Source organism: Alligator sinensis, unplaced genomic scaffold (genome assembly GCF_000455745.1).
Source record: "Alligator sinensis unplaced genomic scaffold, ASM45574v1 scaffold551_1, whole genome shotgun sequence".
NCBI lineage: Eukaryota > Metazoa > Chordata > Crocodylia > Alligatoridae > Alligator > Alligator sinensis.
Genome location: NW_005842526.1, coordinates 508289 through 525021, shown reverse-complemented (window position 1 = coordinate 525021; position 16733 = coordinate 508289). Strand labels below are relative to the sequence as shown.

Here is a 16733-nt window from a genome sequence, read left to right as displayed (position 1 = left end):
AAAGCAGAATCTCCTACCGTGTGTTTATACAGCATGGAGCACAGTCAGACGTTGAGGTTAGTTGGAGCTTCTCGACACTCCCCTAGTTTCTTGCCCAGGCATGCGGTGTCCAAACTATTACAGTGCACCAGGATGGCTCGCTCCTGCTGAGAACTGCCCTCAGGCTTCCCATCTATAAAAGGATGCTCGGCACCTGGGCTGCAAAGTTGAAAGCAGATGCTGCCCACATTGCTCCATTGTGTTAACCACAACCAGTGGGTTTAAGCATAGGAGTACAGGAACATAAGTACACGGCCTAATGGGGGACCATCCAGTCCTATTCCAGATGAGCCAGAAGATGTTTGAGCTAGTCTGCCTGGGCTGTTCCTGCTGGGAAAAGGGCTTGGCAAAAGTCATAGGTCTGCATGTCCTGAGTAGCCTCAGGATTCGGAGGCCCGCTCTCATCTTCCAGCATCCACCCCGGAGTCCAGGAAGTCTGCAAAAGGTTGAAGAGGAAAGAGCATTAACTGGTATAACCCAGCAAGAGGTGTCATTTTGTTCTGCCTTCGGCTGTGCTTATTTCAATCTCTATCACAGGGTCTGTAATCCCCCAGGATCAGTCTCAGCTCCTTGTTTAAAAATGGGAACTACTGTCAGGGTCTTCGGAAAGACTGGCTGCCCTCCAAGCCTCCCTAGCCCCTCTGTGCTGCGTTGATCATGTACGGAGCCTGCGAAGAAACGACAGGGAATTCCCCCGTGCAGGAGCAAGACAGACGTGATTTATACAGCCCAATCCCACTGTCTCCTCCAGAGCCACAAGGAAGGATGGGAGTGGCTGCAGTGCTTGGCAATACAGCCCGTGTAAATCAGAGCAGCCCTAAGCCTGCTCTATCTCACCATGGCATCAACCCAATTCTGGAAGTGGGCAGGGATGTTTTTTACAGCTCCCCCAAAGGAGCACACAAAATCGAGACCCCTGTGCATCGAGCTATACATTCAATAACAGCTCCATGGCAGCAGCTCTTCTGTCCCGTTCCCCCAGGTGATCCTAACCCAACCTAGTTATTTATGGCATTTGAGTGTCTCAAGTTGCCTGTCACTTGCTCCTTTGCGACTTCAATTTCTGTCAAGGCCACAATGTGATAAAAGTGCTTTTGTGAAAGGTGAAATGGAAAGTGCTTGTAATTTCCTTCTTACGCGTTCCCCTTTAAGTGCTGATAAGGCATATTCAGGATTTATGAGACAGGATACTGACCTTTTTCCCCTTCTTCGTAAAAAAACGAGATACATTCTTAATCTAGGCAGTACTGAAGCTCATTAGCAGCCACCATTAAGAGTATGATAATAAGAATATGAGCATTATTAGCAGCAGTAATAAGGTGTCTATTTGGTGGAAAGGAGTGAAAGAAAATCATGCAAAACCATGCAAATCATGCAAAACAGCCTCCCACCCACATCAAGATGTATATTTAGCCTGAATAGTGCATCCTGCCATTACTGTGGCTCACAAGGGGTAAGTGGTGGAGGCAAAAAGAGGAAGAATGATCCCGGGGTAAAACAGAGCCCCAAGTTAAGTCTCCTGTCCTGCCACTGATATCCTTATGAACCTGAGTGTGGTCTCCCTCTACGGGACCTGTGGAAGAAGTGTGCTTGCCATAGGTGCGACCAGCTTGCTTGTAATCTGCAGGTCCTATGACACTGACAGCATGATAGATAAAAGGCAAACAGCATCTTTCTGCTATGTATCTGTATGAGGTCCTTGTGCTGCGGAGCTGCCCAGTTTCTAAATGTTACCATCATACAAAAGGAAGCAATTGCTGTATTTAAATAAGAAGAATGCCTTCAAGTAAAACACACACCTTATTTTAAGGAAGCAGAAAAAGGGATTTTTCCTTTTAGCCAAATTGTTCAGTGGTTGAAGACACACGCCACTTTTCAATAGACCGTAAAATCTGCCATTTACTGGGTCCTCTTACCCAGTCACGCAGTGACACAGAGCAGATGCTGAAAGGGAGAGCGAACTGGGTCTGACCAGGGTTTTCTCCACTGCTCCTCTCTCACTTGCAGCCTCCAGCATTTAAGGTCTAGGAAGGGCTGATTCAGAGGCCGTGCCCCTCACTCTCATGCTCAAGAGCTACTGATGCCCCTTGCCTCGGAGAACATATCTGATCCCTTTAAGGGAAGATCTCTAGCTCTTCCATATCCTCTTGGAAGTGCAGGGATCAGAACTGGGTGCAATGTTCAAGGTGTGGACACACCATGGATTTATAAAGGGGCATCGTGATATTCTCCATTGTGTCCACAATTCCCTTCTTAATGGGTGTGTCTATGCATGCTTTTACACGCACCTAAACTTAATGCGTATTTGCCTAATGCACATTAAGGCGATTTAGGTGCACATCTACACATGCACACACTAAGGCGGACCCACTTGGGACTGAAGTTAGTCCCAAGTCAGTTGACATACACAGCATTAATGTGCCTTAGCATGTCTACAAGTGCATTAAGGCACTTTAGCTATTTGCGGTTGCAGGTATCAAATTTAGGTGCAAAGGGCATTTTTACACATGCAAATGCCACAGCACCGGGTGCTTTGGAAAGTGCCCGGTGCTGCGTCACATGCAGTTGTATAAGCGGCGAAATGTCCGTCAGCATGCAGAAAATGGCAGCAGGCCACTTTTGAACTAAAATACATAGGAGGTGTTTTAGTTCAAAAGCGCGCTGCCACCATTTTCAGCATGCTGATGCATTTTGCCGCTTATACAACTGCAAGCAATGCAGCGCCGCGCACGTCAGCTTCCTATACAACTGCAAGCAATGCAGCGCCGCGCACATCAGCTTCCATGTGGAACAGACTCAATTAATAGAGCAGGAGATCTGGACCTGAAAATGTATGTGTATAAATGCCCAAATAGCTTAAAATCACCATGTTTAAGGCACATTAAAGGTGCGCACATGCCCTTAATGCACCTTAAATCAGGCTAAAATGCCTTAAATTGGTGTGTGTAGATGCACCCAATAATGCCTAGCATGTTGTTTGGGGAACTGTGGACTTCATGGCCCTGGGGCTTCATTCTCTGCTGTGCTGTCCCCTCCTTTTTGGGGGAAAAGGCAAGTGTGGGAGGTGAATGAGTAAAGTAATTACTGCTGAGGAGTCTTAAAGGGACTTACAGAAATCAGTCCTTATTTCCTGAATACTTCTTTTAGTTACTCTTAAAAATTTCACATGAAAATCATATGCAGGCAAGTGTCACCTCCCCTGATCCGCCGGTTTGCTCACAACTGGCTTTAACAGAAAATGCTGCCTGTGAGATTTTAGAGCTCCGAAAAGCAAAAGCGTTAAATACTTCCCAGTACAGCAGCTTCTGAGTACTGATCATGAAGGAGCCCGGATAGACAAAATTCATTACTCAGATGTGGCTTTGGGGTAAGATCCTTTCTAAAAAGCCTGTGAAGGGAAAACTACCAGCACAAGGCAAGAGGTAAAGCCCCATTAGTGGATTATGGATGGTTTAGTTATACACAACACAGAGCTGTAGGACCTGCTTATTCCTCAGAAAGAGAGAAGCCCATGGCAGCATGCAATATTCATAGTTGGTGCCAAGATGATGAGAGATTATTTGGAGAGGGCAGAGAGCAGGAGCTAGAATTACAATGGTCCAGAAAGGGTGATGAAGGTGATTATAGCCACCAGGAGATGCCTGCAAATGAGCTGTATTATAAAAGGGCTGGGTTTATTTCAGGACCAAAGGCAATATTGTAGCGATGCACTAGAACAAGTTTAATTAAGTTTCATGTTTCGGGACATTAAATGATTGCCATGGGGGGCCGGGAAGGAATTTTCCTCCTTATGTGTTGCACAACTAGCTAGGGACAGTGTGTGGGTTTTACTCTGCAGGGAGGAATCCATAGTTACCCCCTTTTGGAAATCCAGGACTAAAACTGCTAACTCATGGCTCGGTCGCACATGGCAAATCCCATAATTTATCACAGAGAAAGGATAATCTGGTGGTGCCTGCTCTGGGACTTAACATATCCTTGGTCAAACCCCTGCTCTGCCACTGCTTTCCTGTGTGACCTTGAGTGAGTCATTTAACCCCAAATCCACAAAGGCTCCTAGGCACCTCGCTCACACTAGAATGAATACCTATGAGGACCCAGGCCCCAGCTTCCCTGCGCCTCAATTTCCCATCTGCAAAATGGAGATGATAGCAACTTCCTAACACAGTGGGGCACAATAAAGTTACTGAGATGCCCTAGATCAAGGGTGGGCAAAATGCGGCCCGGGGGCCAGATGTGGTCCGCCAGGCCATTCTATCCAGCCCTAAAAAGTTTAGAAAATTAATATTAATCTGCCCTGAGCTGCCTGTCATGCGGCCCTCAATGGCTTGCCGAAACTCAGTAAGCAGCCCTCTGCCCAAAATAATTGCCTACCACTGCACTAAATGAACTTGTGAGGTCCTTTCCAGTCTTACGTTCCTATGATCCGATGAGATTTGCTGATACAGATGGATGCACTGGGCTTGTCTGGTGGCCGGAAGTTGCCAGACATGCACGGTACTTGGCTAATCCTGCAAGCCCAAGATCTGAATGTTTTTTAGTTTTCACAGCCATGTGTTGTGCTGCAGACTGTGCTGTACCACACAGACCCAGGGGTAAGTGGCTTCACAGATCAAGGCTTAATTAAGTTCCTGCCTGTGATGCTGTAACAAAGTTGCAAGCCTTAATGAGGTGCACACAGCCTGAGCCCACCTCATTGTGCAGCAAGCCTGAATGAAGTGCAAACAGGTAAGCCATGCATACATTCGCAGCCAAAGGCCTGCCAGGGAGTCAGTTGGGCCTTTGGATGATCAGGGTATGAAAGAAGGACTAAAGGATGACAGGGCCATTTCTGAGAAACTAAATGCATTCTTTGCATCTGTCTTCGCTGTGGACGATGTTAGGGAAATTTCATCACCAGATCCACTCCTCTCTAGGGACAAGTCAGTGGAGCCAAATGGAGGTTTCAATACATGAGGTTGTACTGCACATACATACATATTAAATATGTCTACAGGAGGTTTATTTATTGATCAGCTAAACGGTATCAAATCGCCAGGACCTGATGGCATTCACCCTAGGGTCCTGAAGGAGCTCAGATAGGAAATTGCTGAACTCCTAATTGTAGTGCATCACTAAAACTGTACCTACCTACCACTAAAACCAGCCTTAGTTCTGGAGGGTTGCCAATGTGACTCCAACATTTTTAAAAGGCTCTAGAGGGGATGCAGGAAACTACAAGCAAGAGAGCCTCACTTCTGCTCCTAGAAAACTGGCAGAAACAATAATAATAAAAAAAGACTTGCTCAGCACATGGATGAACATGACTTGCTGGAGAGGAATCAGCATGGCTTTGTCAAAGGGAAATCATGCCTCACAAACCTACTAGAGTGCTCTGAGGGTGTCAATAAGTGGGTGAGTTGGGATGATCCAGTTGACATAGTATATTTGGACCTCCCAAAAGCCTTTGACAAGGTCCCCCATAAGAGGCTCTTAGCTAAATTAGGGAGTCACGGGATTACAGGGAACATCCACTCACAGATGAGGAATTGGCTTCAAGATAGAAAGCAAAGAGTGAGTCTAAATGGTCAGTTTATGGGAAGAAGTAAACAGCAGGGTCCCCCAGGGATCTATTTTGGGACCGGTTTTCCATATTCATAAATGATCTAGACAATGGGGTGAGTAGTGAGGTGGCCAAATTTGCTAATGACCCAAAATGATTCCAGGTGGTAAAGACCACAGCAGACTGTGAGCATCTACAGAAGGATCTGGCATGACTGAGCCAATAAATGGCAGAAGCAATTCAATGGAGACAAGTGTAAAGTGATGTACCTAGGCAAAAATAACCCCAACTCTACCTATACTATAATGTACTCTACATTAGCTGTTACCACCCAGGAAAGAGATCTGGGAGTCATTGTGGACAGTTCGCTAAAAACATCAGCTCGGTGCTCAGCAGCCATCCAAAAGGCAACAAGTTAGGGCTTATTGAGAATAGAATTGTGAGCAAAATGGAAAGTATCGTCATGCCCCTTTGTAAATCCACGGGGCGTCCACACCTTGAATCGTCTGCCCAGTTCTGGTCCCTGCAACTCAAAAAGGATACAGAAGACCTAGAGAAAGTCCAGAGAAGGGCACTAAGGATGATGAGTGGCATGGAGGGGCTTCCATAGGATGAGAGAGTAAAGAGGCCAGGCCTGTTCACTTTAGAAAAGAGATGCTTTTAGGAGAGACGTGATAAGGGTTTACAAAATATTAACCGGCAAAGAGCAAGTCAGTAGGGATTTATTACTGACTCACTCTCACCAGACAAGAACTAGGGATCACAAAATGAAGCCAGTAGGCAGTAAGTTTAAAACTAACAAAAGGACGTGCTTTTTCACACGGCGTATAATTGAAGTGTGGGACTTGTTGCCACCAGATGTGGTGGAAGCTGACAGTTTAACCACATTCAAAAAATGGATTGGACAGTACACATGCTTGGAGGAAAGGGGCATCGGTAGCTGTGGAGCATGGGAGTGTGGGATCCAGCCTCTGAATCAGATCTGCCTTGACCTTAAATGCTGGAGGCTGCAAGTGAGAGAGGAACAGGGGAATAACCCTGGTCAGACCCAGTCCACTCTCCCTTTCAGCATTTGCTCTCTGCCACGATGTGACACAGGAGCTTGGGCAAAATGGATCCACGGTCCAACCTAGTAGACGGCAGTTTTTATGTTCTTATGTGGCTCCATCATGAATGAGCAGACGTGCATACCCCATACTTACTCAAATCGAAGATGACCCTGGCTTTAAGATGAAGCCCCAATAATTTGATTTTATACATGGAAAATGTATACATTTGCTATCATTTTTCATGTATAGAATTTAATTATTGGAGGGTCAACTTTAATTCATCCCCCCCACCCACCACCACTGAATAGGGGCAGGTGGGGAGATCAAGCAGTTTGTCCCCTACTTGTGCCTGCTCCCCTGCCACCTCTGCCCCCTGCCTGCCCCTCCCTGCAGCCTTGGGTCCCCCTCCCCAACAGCCTCGGTCCCCCCCACTTTTCTCCCTCTTCCCCAGGCTGTGCAATGCTTTGTGCTGCTGCTACGGGGCCAGGCTGAGGCCACATTCAGTGCCCCAGGGTGCAGCATGCACAGAGCCTGCCAGTGCAAAGCAATACCAGTGCAAAGCAATGCAGCAAAGGTGCAGGGTGGGGAGAGGGGCTGAATGGGGGGGAGGGGAAGAGGCTGCAGAGGGGAGATGGTGCAGAGGCAGTGCAGGGGGCAGGCACAGACGCTTGTCCACCCCCCACCTTCATACTCAATTCTAAGTTGAGGGGCATTTTCCTCCACATTAAATGTGTGGGGGGGAAACTTGTCTTAGAATCAAGTAAATATGGTAATTTGCTTTTAAGACTGTGCAATGTGACCATTGCTCCTTGTTACCCCAAGAGATGCCCTGGTGAACAGAGCATCTCTGATCCCTTGCTGCATCCCCCTAATGAATATATAGGCAGCCACAAGATCACCTCTCAGCCTTCTCTTGCAGAGGCTGCAGAGATCCAGGTCCCTTAGTCTCTCCTCTTAGGGCTTGCCCTGTAAACCCTTAGCCATACAAGTGGCCCTCTGGACCCTCTCAAGGTTATCCACATCCTTCTTAAAGTACGGCGCCCAAAACTGGATGCAGTACTCCAACTGCGGTCTGACCAATGCCGCATAGAGGGGAAATATCACCTCCTTGGATCTATTTGTCATGCATCTGCTAATGCATGATAATGTGCAGTTAGATTTGCTGATGATTTTGTCCCACTGATGACTCATGTTCATCTTGGTGTCCACTATAACTCTGAGATCCCTTTCTGCTTCTGTGCTGCTTCTTATGTGGCTTAGTAAAGTGTTTAGTAAAGTGTGCAATAGAAATGCCATACACAGATCTGCCCCCATCTGCTTTACCTTTACAGGTCCTCGTATTTCTACAGGAACGTTAATCTCTGTAGGCAGAGCGCTCTGCCTGGGAGCATATTCTGTCGGTAGCTCCTGGGGATCTTCATAAAGATCCAAAGAGTGGAAAAGAGAGTCTACACACGCTGGATTTTGAACAGCAAACTCTTGAGGGGCAGAACTAGCTAGGGAGTCTCTCTTGCTAACGTTAAAGGCAGGAAATGCCATATCATCGTTCAACTGTGCATCAAAATTTGCCTTCTTGCCCATATCTGGCATGTCACAGGACTGGCTGCGAAGGGCTCTTGCAAAATCCAGCTTCTTATTCCCACTGCTTAATAAACTGTCGTTTTCTGCACTCAGTGGGTACTTCACAGCCAAAGCAGACAGCATGTCTGCGTCTTGGGGCTGGTTCTGGAGAATAGCAGAGTCATGCAGTCTAGGAGCTGTTGGGCAGGCCACAATGGCAGAGGAGGGCTTTGCTCCTGGCTGTCTGAAGTTGGGTCTTTCCACTTCCTCTCCGACCGTATCTTCGGTGCATTGGATTGGCATCGAAGTGGGCAGATCTTTAACAGAAATCAGTGGGGGAGGTTACTCACGGGACTGAAAGGACCTCTTGCAATTTACCTGCAAACTCCCTGCAACCACATTGTTCTCCTTTTAATCAATGTGCCCTGGTGGTTGTGCATCAACCGTACAGCAGAAATGGCTTCTTTCTCATCTCAAGAGACAGCTGTTAAGCAGAAAAGGAAAAGGAAGAGCTGTTTCCAGTCGTGGTAAGTGCTCTATGCTTTGGCATAGGATTGCCATTTGCCCCTTTCCGGGCTCAGGGGGCTGCAACTGCCCAATCCTGGATAGCAGACCTGGCTACTCAGATCTAGCATTGATTTTCCCGACTTTTGGGGTCATCAATGAGTTGCATCTGATGCATGAGTTTTCAGCAGATTCCAGCTGTGACCAAAGCCAAGCTCTCACCTGGACTACCTGTTTAGTATTCAACCCCTCTCTCATGATTTATGGGTGCTGTTCATTTCCCTCATAAGCCAGAAAAAACAGCTGTTCCAACACAGCGGGTAGCCTCCTGCCAGCTACAGGGAGAATCTAATTCAAATGTATGTAAATTCATGTGTGATTGTGTGTTACATCTCCTCTAGATGCCAGAAACTGCATCTGATGCAAGCAGAAACTGAGTTAGCAGTAGCGACGTGGGAATAATTGATTTTTCTGTGTGTTGCTTGAACTGAAAATTGGAAAGAAAAAAAAAAAATCTTTCCTTTAAGGTCAACTCAAAATGAGGATTTTCAGGGTGTTCTCCAAGCAAAAACACACAAAAATAAATCATGATCATTTTTTCCTGCCCAAAACAAAACACTTTTGTTTCATCTCTTGGGAGGCTGGTCACTTTTTTTTCTCTTTTTTAAGTACAGGGACATCATTTTGTAAGGAAAAATGGCTGCATTTCACTCTCTGAACACTGAATCAAGAACACTTCAACTTTTTTTCTGTTTTATTTTCCAGCCAGACTAACTGGCTAAATTTGGCATGAATTCACAAATTAATTTGGTTTAACCAAATCTGCATTTCCTGTAAATAAGCTTTTGACCGGAAAAATATTCCTTGATTTGAGTTTACTCTGTTCCTTACCAATGAGTGGGTCCGTCCCTGGAATCAGCTTCTGTAGCAGCTCACTCTGCTTTGCACATAAATGCTGAAGCCTGGCCAATTCTTGGCCAAGCTGGAAAAAAGCTTCTTCCATTTCTTCAGTGCCTGGCTATCGGGAGGGAGGGATGGAAGGAGGAAATGACAGTACAATTAATTTCCATCAGTTCATTGAGCCATAAATATTACTAAAGCAGAAACAGAACCAAGAAGCCAGTAGAGAATAGAAAGCTGAACATCAGGTTGGGCAGGGGAAAGGGATCAAAGTGGCAATCGGCTGGGACGGGGAAAGGAAGAGGGTCTGGGTCACAGGGTAGGCAGGGGACCAGAACTCAGACCACCAGCTTCTCAGTCCAGCAGCCTGGCCCCTAGTTCCTACAGCAATTAAGGATCGTGCAATTACATTTACAGAAGATTCAACATGGCTAACCAATGTTTCCCATTGACTTGAATGGGGACACAACCATAGAATCATAGGAAATGAGGGTTGGAAGGGACCTCGGGACATCATCTAGTCCAGTGTTTCCCAAGCTTTTCCAGCCCCAAGGCATACTTACATTAATAAAAATTTTCCATGGCACACCTGTTAAGGCATCCCCCATCCTCATACCCATAAGCTCGTTGTAGCTCATTGCTGTAGCAAAATTCAGCGGCACACCTGCTCATTTCTGACGGCACGCCACTGTGCCACAGCACGCTGGTTGGCAAACACTGATTCAGTCAAACCCCCTGCTCCAAGCAGGACCAGCCCCAACTAGATCAGCCCAGCCAGAGCTTTGTCTAGCCAGGTTTTAAAAAGGATGGAGATTTTGTTGGGTCTGAATGAATTCAAGTCAGCAAGACTGGATGAAGTTCATCCCAAGGTCCTGAAGGAACTGGCAGAGGAGATCTCGGAGCCCTTGGCAATGATCTTCATGAAGTTGTGGGACCTGCAAGGATGGAGATGCCACCACCTCCCTGGGTAACCTGTTCCAGTGCTTCACCACCCTCCTAGTAAGAAAGGGTTTTTTTTCCTAATATCTAACCTCAACTTCCCTTACTGCAAGGTGAGCCCATTGCTCCTTGTCCTGCCATCTGCCCCCCACTGAGAACAGTCCAGCTCCATCCTCTTTGGCCCCCTCCCAGGTAATCGAAGGCTTTTGTTAAAGGTGATCATGCCCTAGGTCTTTGAAATAGTCCCACCATCAGTACTAAACTTCATCCTACCCACAAGAACACACTCTGTGCAATGGCACAGAGGCGAAGCGACTCCATGGAAGCAGACTTAAGGTCGGGGGAAGATCAGATCCAGATGCATAGCTCCCATTCCCAGTGAGCTTTCAGTGGGAGCTGGACCCTGAGCTAACCACTGTGCCTATGCTAAACTTCCCCTACAATAGCCCTCAAGTGGAAATCCAGTTCATGGCCCAGGTGATTATGCCCTAACTCAGGGGTGCTCAACCCCTGGCCCATAGGCCAGATCCAGCCCATAGAGCTGTGTAGTCTGGACTATGGGAAAAGTTTGGCAGCAGGAGGCCTGATCCCGGTGCACAGGGCTAGGCGGAGGCAGCACAGGGCCCAGTCCAGTCCATGGTCTGTCCCCATGTCATTCATCTAGCCCATGGGGCCAAAAGATAGAGCACCATTGCCATACCAAAATATCTCTACCACTAAGGAAAATGTCTATGTAGTGTATTCAGCATATATCTTCCCACTGTAACAGTACTGAGGAGGATTTGACTTTGCAGGAATTATTACCATTTGGGGGAGAAAAATAAAAACCCCCCATTTTTAACATAAATCTACCCACAAAATTCAAATTTCATTTGAAAGGCTAGTGGTGTGGCTCCATTAGCCCAACTATGCAAATCAACTTTGCTTTCCGTCACAGTTTCCAGTTTATCAGTGCCAAGCTGCTGAAAGTTTAAGTTCTCAGTTTCATCTTTAGAGGCTCTGCTAATCGGCCTGATGAACATCCTTTGCTTTTAGTAAGCTGGGGATCCTTATGTACGGGCGACTGCAGAACTCATTAGCAAATATGAGGAAGTGCACACAGCACAAAGAAAACATTTGACAAAAAGGTAAAGTAAATTGTTGCCAGATGGTTTTGTATGTGTTACACTGTGAACAAGGCCAGAAAGATCATTTGATCAAATTATTCTGCTGTTTTCTTACAATTTCTTTAGGTTTAGCAGAATGTGCTCAAGCTATTTTATGTTTTCAGTGATTTTTTAAATAAAAATAAGCAATCGGGCCTTATCCAGTGTCCAGTGAATTCAATAGGAGCTTTTTCATTTGCCTATAATCATAACTAACAATCTTCAGATACCTGAAGGGCATTTATAGGGAGGATGGAGATGGGCTTTTCTCTGTGGCCGTAGGGGACAGGACTAGTAGCAATGGCTCAAACTGCATCAGAGGAAATTTAGGTCGGACATGAGAAGGACCTTTCTGACTCTGAGGGCGATCAAGCATTGGAAATAGAGAAGCTGTGGAGTCTCCATCCCTGGAAGTTTTCAAGAGCAGGCTAGAGAGAGACTTGATTGGGATGGTTTACTCAGGCATGATCCTGTCTCGAGCAGGGCGCTGGATTAGATGACCTTGGGAGGCCCCTTCTAGCCCTACTCTCCTCGGATCCTATAATATCATACTTTGTTCATTTGTACTCCACCGGTACCTAGAAACTACCCTATGACCACATTGTGCCAGACATTGCACGAATACGTAACGCAAGACTTCGGTGCATTTTGAATTGTGCCTTAGCCGCATAAAGCAACATCTGATCTACTGAACTACAAATGAGTCATTGTAAGAATAACTCTTGATAACCAAACATCAGGTCACGTCAAGTTAATAATCCCAAATGCACATTTTATGCATGACTATGCCAGTGAATTATTTTAAAAGGGTGCGACTTGGGTTGTTGGGTACGCGTCCATTGCATTGATTTCATAGTTTCTAGGGTCGGAAGGGACCCCAGATTATCAAGTCCGACACCCTGCCCTGGGTAGAAACAAGTGCTGGGATCATAATACCCCAGCCAGATGATCAGCAAACAGCTGCTTTTAATAGTAAACGGTCGCTTCATTTCTCATGATTACTATAGTGAACGAGGAAGGCTTGGTATTTAGGAATTTGAATTGAATGTGCAACCTGAAAATTATTCCTTCCTTTAAAATTACAGTAATGATCCAATGACAGCAAAATATTTATGAGCTCTGTATTTTTAGGGAGCAATTCACTCTGATCTAACCTTTACTCTCAGGCTTTGAAGACAATGAGGCAAATTTTATCCTCAATCACATTACTGTGATCTTTGCAATTTAACCCAACCAGGAGGGTAACTCAGAGAAAAACCTGAGCCTGGACTTGCTACCTAGAGCTGAGCACATCGTACAGCCGAGATCCGAGGACTGAACACTGCTACCGCAGTTTCAGAGAAAACTTACTCTTGCTGTGTCTCTGTCTCTCTGATGTCGCTCTGCTCTTGCGTGTCATTTGGGCTTGTGACTTTGAACTGAAAAAATTCAGTGTTCGAGCTTTTTGGTGCGGGGAATTTCCCCTTGGTGCTTATGGTAATAGCGAAACCTCAGCGCAGCGGCAAAACAGGAAACAAAGCAGCAGAGAGTTCAAGCAGCCGCCTGCCGTTAAAATGAAGTTCGGCAAAGTCTTCGACAACTGTTTTAAAATCAGGGCAGCCCCAAAAATAAGCCGCTAGCTTGAGACTGGAGAATTTTGTTCCTTGAACTTGCTGCATGGCCTTTGCGAGTCCCTTCCCTTTTCCGTGCCTCAGTTTCCCCTCTCGCTCTTTCTCGTGTCTATTTAAATTGTAAGTTCCTTCATTTCTGTGTGTACGGGGCCTGACAAAATGGAGGCTTTTAGGGGCTATTTTAATTCAGCAAAAGGCCTGGACACAGAACATGTCACCACCAAGGTGGGCTTGTACACCAGTGTAAGATATACAGGTGTCCATAGTAGAGAGATGGCCACATCTCCTCAGGTATAGCTGACACTATATATGTTAATATAGTGCCCCTCGACTAAGAGGTGAGGAGCCAATGATAATTTATGTATATTAAACTAATAGCAACCCTGGGGTAGAAGGGGACACATGATACCTACAGCAGTTTATACAGGTGCAGTTTTGCCCTGGATTTTTCTAGGGATTACAGTCCACCAGCTTAGAAAATTACATCAGTGCGTGTCATGTGCCCACTCCTCCTTTCCACCAGCGTGTGGGCAGGTGACACCCAAGTTAACAGGCATCCAGGCTTGAACTATTCTGATTTGCACTTTGCTACCAACCCAAGTTTGCTCTCACCCAGCACAGGACTCAGTGTAAACTTGCTTGCTTTGGGTTTTTAACATCCCCCTTGGACTTGTCCCTTCCTTTTCCAAGAACCTTGCATGAATCTGCCCACTTCCACGTCCCTTCCTGCCTTTCCTCATTGTGTCATCACACTTGAAGTGTGAGTGCAAAGTTCACGTGCCACCATCCTCTGGCTATAGAAATCAGCTCCTCGTCAGGCCACTGAACACAGTCACCTGGATGTCCTTGCTAAAGTCCTCTCCTCTCCTAACCCTGCATTCCCAGAGGCTACTGCGGGAGTGATTTCAGGTGATGTGCCAAGACATGTCTACAGCTCATTCTTGCTTTACACAGAAACTTGCCTTTGCCAGAACCTGCCAAGGGAAATTTGAAAAAGCTCCTTTGACCATGTCCTTCCCCCCCGCTTAGCAAGAGTAGCTGTTCACCACTATTGATTTCATGCTGTTCTTCAGATGCTAAAGCTGGATAGCAATCCCAGCAGCACTGGCTTCCTAACAGCAACCGCTTTCTGGCTGCAGCCCAGCGGTAGCAACGGCATCTCCCTGGCTCTGAGATTCAGGAAGCTACCACCATCTAGTGTTAAAAATGAGGCTATGTTAAAAAAAAAAAAGGCACTCTTGCATTTCATTCAGGCTAAAGCCGTCGGACCCAGTGCTCTGCTGCTGTCTATTGGCATCAGTCGAACTGTGCTGATTTACACCAGGTGCAAATCTGGCTCTCGCTATGATTGGCATATTTGCCACAAGAGCACGCTGTTGGCTCGTGTGGTCAGCTAATGGGCCACTGGACCCCTCAGCTCCTTCTCTGCAGTCCTACAGCCCAGCCAGTCATTCCCCCTCTGTATCCAAACACTGACTGGCATGGAGTTCAAGTGCTTGCCCTCGTACTCCCATAATGAGGGTGGTTGTGACTCAAGACGACTACTGGAGCTGGGCATCAGGGGCAGGTTTTCAGCTTGGGGTGGGATCTCAGCAGCTCTCAGCCTCGGCCGAGTGGAGCAACAGAGGCTTGGTCCATTGCCCTCCACGTTGGCCTCTCTTGAGCAGTCCTGGAAGGACCCAGTGGTATCCCAGGGCTCTGCACACCCCTACAGCAGCACTGGCATGAGGTGCCTATAGCAGCCCCAGGGTGGTATAGCCATTAAAGCCACAGCAAGAGGGGCCAACAGCAATCCTTTTATGCCCTGGTGGGTCTTGGCTTTAGCAGAGCCCTATAGCATCCAACAGCAGGACCCTCCAGAGCAGTGGCTCTCCCCCGCTGGTGTACCAAGACCCATCTGTAAGCATCAATGGCCAGTGCCCCTCAATCCCAGCGTGTGGGGCAGGGGGGACTGAAACTGCCCACCTGCAAAAGCGGGTGCACACCTTTTTTCTCCTTGAAAGGAGAAAGTGTGCTCAGGACCCTTGCATCTCTTCTTGCCACACACTTGTGAGTGCCTGCCCCTGGGCTGAGATGAGACCCACTGCTCTAGAGCCTGGCAGCAGGGTGCAGTACAAACCCCATCCAGTCTGGCAGTGGGGTGCAGCACAAACCCCAACCAGCCTGGCATTTGGGTGCAACACAACCCCAATCCAGCCTGGCAGCAGGGTGCAGCACAAACCCCATTGAACCTGGCAGTGGGGCACAGCACAACCCTCATCCAGCCTGGCATTTGGGTGCAGCACAAACCCCATCCAGCCTGGCATTTGGGAACAGCACAAACCCCATCCAGCCTGGCAGTGGGGCACAGCACAAACCCCATCCAGCCTGGCATTTGGGTGCAGCACAAGCCACATCCAGCCTGGCATTTGGGCGCAGCACACCCCTCATCCAGCCTGGCATTTGGGCGCAGCACACCCCTCATCCAGCCTGGCATTTGGGCGCAGCACACCCCTCATCCAGCCTGGCATTTGGGCGCAGCACACCCCTCATCCAGCCTGGCATTTGGGCGCAGCACACCCCTCATCCAGCCTGGCATTTGGGCGCAGCACACCCCTCATCCAGCCTGGCATTTGGGCGCAGCACACCCCTCATCCAGCCTGGCATTTGGGCGCAGCACACCCCTCATCCAGCCTGGCATTTGGGCGCAGCACACCCCTCATCCAGCCTGGCATTTGGGCGCAGCACACCCCTCATCCAGCCTGGCATTTGGGCGCAGCACACCCCTCATCCAGCCTGGCATTTGGGCGCAGCACACCCCTCATCCAGCCTGGCATTTGGGCGCAGCACACCCCTCATCCAGCCTGGCATTTGGGCGCAGCACACCCCTCATCCAGCCTGGCATTTGGGCGCAGCACACCCCTCATCCAGCCTGGCATTTGGGCGCAGCACACCCCTCATCCAGCCTGGCATTTGGGCGCAGCACACCCCTCATCCAGCCTGGCATTTGGGCGCAGCACACCCCTCATCCAGCCTGGCATTTGGGCGCAGCACACCCCTCATCCAGCCTGGCATTTGGGCGCAGCACACCCCTCATCCAGCCTGGCATTTGGGCGCAGCACACCCCTCATCCAGCCTGGCATTTGGGCGCAGCACACCCCTCATCCAGCCTGGCATTTGGGCGCAGCACACCCCTCATCCAGCCTGGCATTTGGGCGCAGCACACCCCTCATCCAGCCTGGCATTTGGGCGCAGCACACCCCTCATCCAGCCTGGCATTTGGGTTTGGGACCAGCACAACCCCCATCCAGCCTGGCTTTTGGGTGCAGCACACCCCTCATCTAGCCTGGCATTTGGGAGCAGCACACCCCCAACCAGCCTGGCATTTGGATGCTGCACAAACCCCATCGAGCCTGGCATTTGGGTGCTGCACACCCCCACCAGCCTGGCACCGGGAGGAGCCGCA

At 48.2% G+C, this 16733-nt stretch overlaps 1 protein-coding gene across 1 annotated transcript; it reads right to left on the bottom strand.

Annotated features, from left to right (window-relative positions):
- Positions 1-346: 346 nt before the first annotated feature.
- On the bottom strand, positions 347-13063 carry LOC112551609. The gene is made up of 4 exons (XM_025213375.1): positions 13029-13063; positions 9586-9712; positions 7954-8507; positions 347-475 (listed from the first exon to the last, which is right to left on the bottom strand). The coding sequence occupies exons 2-4, from the start codon at positions 9695-9697 to the stop codon at positions 347-349; spliced, it is 795 nt and encodes a 264-aa protein (XP_025069160.1). The 5' UTR covers positions 9698-9712; positions 13029-13063.
- Positions 13064-16733: the final 3670 nt, after the last annotated feature.

Bases quoted from the DNA above. Each gene is read 5' to 3' on its own strand.
- LOC112551609 (XM_025213375.1), bottom strand. From the start codon at position 9,697: ATGGAAGAAGCTTTTTTCCAGCTTGGCCAAGAATTGGCCAGGCTTCAG. The intron at 8,508-9,585 runs GTAAGGAACAGA...TTTCTGTTAAAG, and splicing joins AGGGACGGACCCACTCATTG to ATCTGCCCACTTCGATGCCA. The intron at 476-7,953 runs GTAAAGCAGATG...AACCTTTTGCAG, and splicing joins AAATACGAGGACCTGTAAAG to ACTTCCTGGACTCCGGGGTG.